Source organism: Penaeus chinensis, chromosome 8 (assembly GCF_019202785.1).
Source record: "Penaeus chinensis breed Huanghai No. 1 chromosome 8, ASM1920278v2, whole genome shotgun sequence".
Taxonomy (NCBI): domain Eukaryota; kingdom Metazoa; phylum Arthropoda; class Malacostraca; order Decapoda; family Penaeidae; genus Penaeus; species Penaeus chinensis.
In genome coordinates, this window is record NC_061826.1 from 11,942,702 (window position 1) to 11,945,201 (window position 2,500).

General features: G+C 37.2%; 1 protein-coding gene across 1 annotated transcript in view; it reads left to right on the plus strand.

The window, feature by feature from the left end:
* The window catches only part of LOC125027778 (acid sphingomyelinase-like phosphodiesterase 3b), a 20,339-nt gene that overhangs the window by 8,360 nt on the left and 9,479 nt on the right, over positions 1-2,500 (plus strand). The window contains exons 8-9 of the mRNA XM_047616915.1: positions 34-206; positions 781-885. Of these exons, the coding sequence (XP_047472871.1) occupies positions 34-206; positions 781-885 (278 nt within the window). The remainder of the gene's footprint in view (positions 1-33; positions 207-780; positions 886-2,500) is intronic.

Genomic DNA, 2,500 nt, shown 5'->3' on the forward strand with positions numbered 1-2,500 from the left:
CTCCTTCTCATCCTCCTACTCTTCGTCTTCCAGGAGGCAGATATTACCGCGACATACCCAACACCAGCGTGAGTGTCCTGGCCCTCAATACCCTCATTTGGTACAAGAGCAACCAGGTCACGGCGCCAGAAACTGACAACGACCCCGCCGAGCAGTTTAAGTGGATCGACGACACCTTGACTGAACTTGCTAAAAGAAAACGGAAGGTAGGTTGCCTTCGCTCAAGTTGGGAGTTTGGTGGAATCAAGCACTTGTGTATTATTAATGGTGGCTACCTTCACTGTTTCTATGATAGTGATAATGGATGATGGTAATAATGGTATTCGTGATGATAATCATTATTTTATCAATAATAATAGTATTGATGATAATGATAATTGTTTTTATCAATTTCATCAATATCATTATTATTATTATCATTATTTATCATTCATTCTTTATATTCTTATTAATATTATCATCATATGTCGTAGTGGTGGTAGTAATAATTATGAATGTTATCAATACTATTATATCTATGTATGAAAGTATATATACATGTATGTATACAGGCATACATATGCTTATTCTTCGATGTTTTTTCTTTATCATGAGAATTTGCCGAATAAATTATAATGAGACTAACGAACGGGAGAACAGGAGAACAGGAAAAGATTATCGGCATATTCGTGATATTTCGTGTTTTTCCCTACCTTGCTCTCTGTACGATCCTTTTAAATGCCTCTTTTTTTTCATATAACATAAAAATGATCCACACTTATTGTCTGATTGGTATTCAAGGTGTATATTATGGGCCACATCCCGCCGGGCACGTTCGAGAGGTACCAGCAGAAGAAGGAAGGATTCCACTGGTTCCAAGAAAGGTTCAATAAGAAGTATATTGAGGTGAGACTTTTACGTTTGATCGTGTTCTGTATTCTTCTGTCTGTCTGTGTTTCTGTCTGTCTCTGTCTCTCTCTCTCTCTCTCTCTCTCTCTCTCTCTCTCTCTCTCTCTCTCTCTCTCTCTCTCTCTCTCTCTCTCTCTCTCTCTGTCTGTCTGTCTTTGTGTGTGTGTGTGTGTGTGTGTGTGTTTGCGTGTGTGTCCCCTTTTCCTTCTTTCTTCCAAAGTGGTAAATCCTATTTTCTGTAGTCTATTTTCGCAGCTCATATTTTTTAGAGTATGTGCCCATCTTGCGGTTACTCTTTGAACTCTTATGTTGGACCCTAAATCGTTGATGGAAATAGTAAACATAGTCGGTGCCAAGACCGATCTTTACGGTACTCCGCTCGTTACTCGTCGGCATGTAGAGTGCTTCCCTTTAATTAAGGTGTTCATCTGTCTTTCATGAGGGAAGATCTTTCAGGAGTTTGCCTTTCAGTCCACCTAGGTTATATAATTTCTATAACAGTCTGCTATGAGACACCTTATCAAGCTCTTTCAAGTCTAAGTATACGTATTCTACCCAGCCGTCTCGTTCTTGTAATATTTCAGAATCTGTCACCAAAACAGAGGAGATTTGTTACACATAACTGTCCTTCCCTTTTTGAAGTACTTCAACCCACTGTTTCCTGATTATCTTTTCTGCCAGCTTGCATAATACACTAGTTAACGAAACTGGTCTATAATCAAGAGGGTATAAATTGTAATGTTGTCTCACTGAATTTTGGAATTTTAACTATAATGGAGTACATAGTTCCTCGGCACATTCCCTCAGAACCTCAGAACTCGCCTGGTCCCTCTGTTGTAGTCTTGTCTAGCTCTTTGGTAAGCTTTTTATATCATTCTTTTTATGTGTGATAATTTCTATATTCTGAGTTTTTACGGTGGCTTGACATTTCAAATTATAGGTCCTGAACAAACATGAAGTTTCCCACTTTTTCTCCTCTTTATTAGAAACGATGTTATTGTTTTCGATAGCGCTGATGTTATTTCCACTTTTAGTCTTGCTATTTATGTAGTTGAAGAAAAGGTTTGTTGGTGTGTACATTTATTGATTATATCCTTTTCAAAGTCTAATTTCGCCTCACTCATGGTTTGGGTATACTCATTTCTTCCTACTTTATAGCTTTCATACTCTGCCTGAGATCTGTGATTTCTGTATCTTTTCCAAAGGATGTGTTTGTTTTCTTTCATTTTCTTACCTTTATCATTGCCCCACTTTTGGCATTTCTTGCTTCAATTTTGAATCTTGATACAATTCTTTTTACTTCTTTTTATAGACTTTGCATATTGCATATCAAGGTTCTTTTCGTCCAGGAGTTTCTCCCAGCCATCAAAGAAATCTCTAAGGTTTCTTTAATTACTTCTCCTGTAAATGTATTTTCCTTTTCTTTTCTTACTTATGATGAGTTTTTCACTACATGGTCACTGTTTTCCTAGAGGAGGACTGTATTCCCTATCCCTAATGTCATCTTTAAATATTAGGTCAAACATAGACGGTCTATCTAGCCCTCTTGTCCTGGTACGATCTGTTACATTTTTGGAAAAGGCAAAATTCATTCATTACATCTAGTAACTTT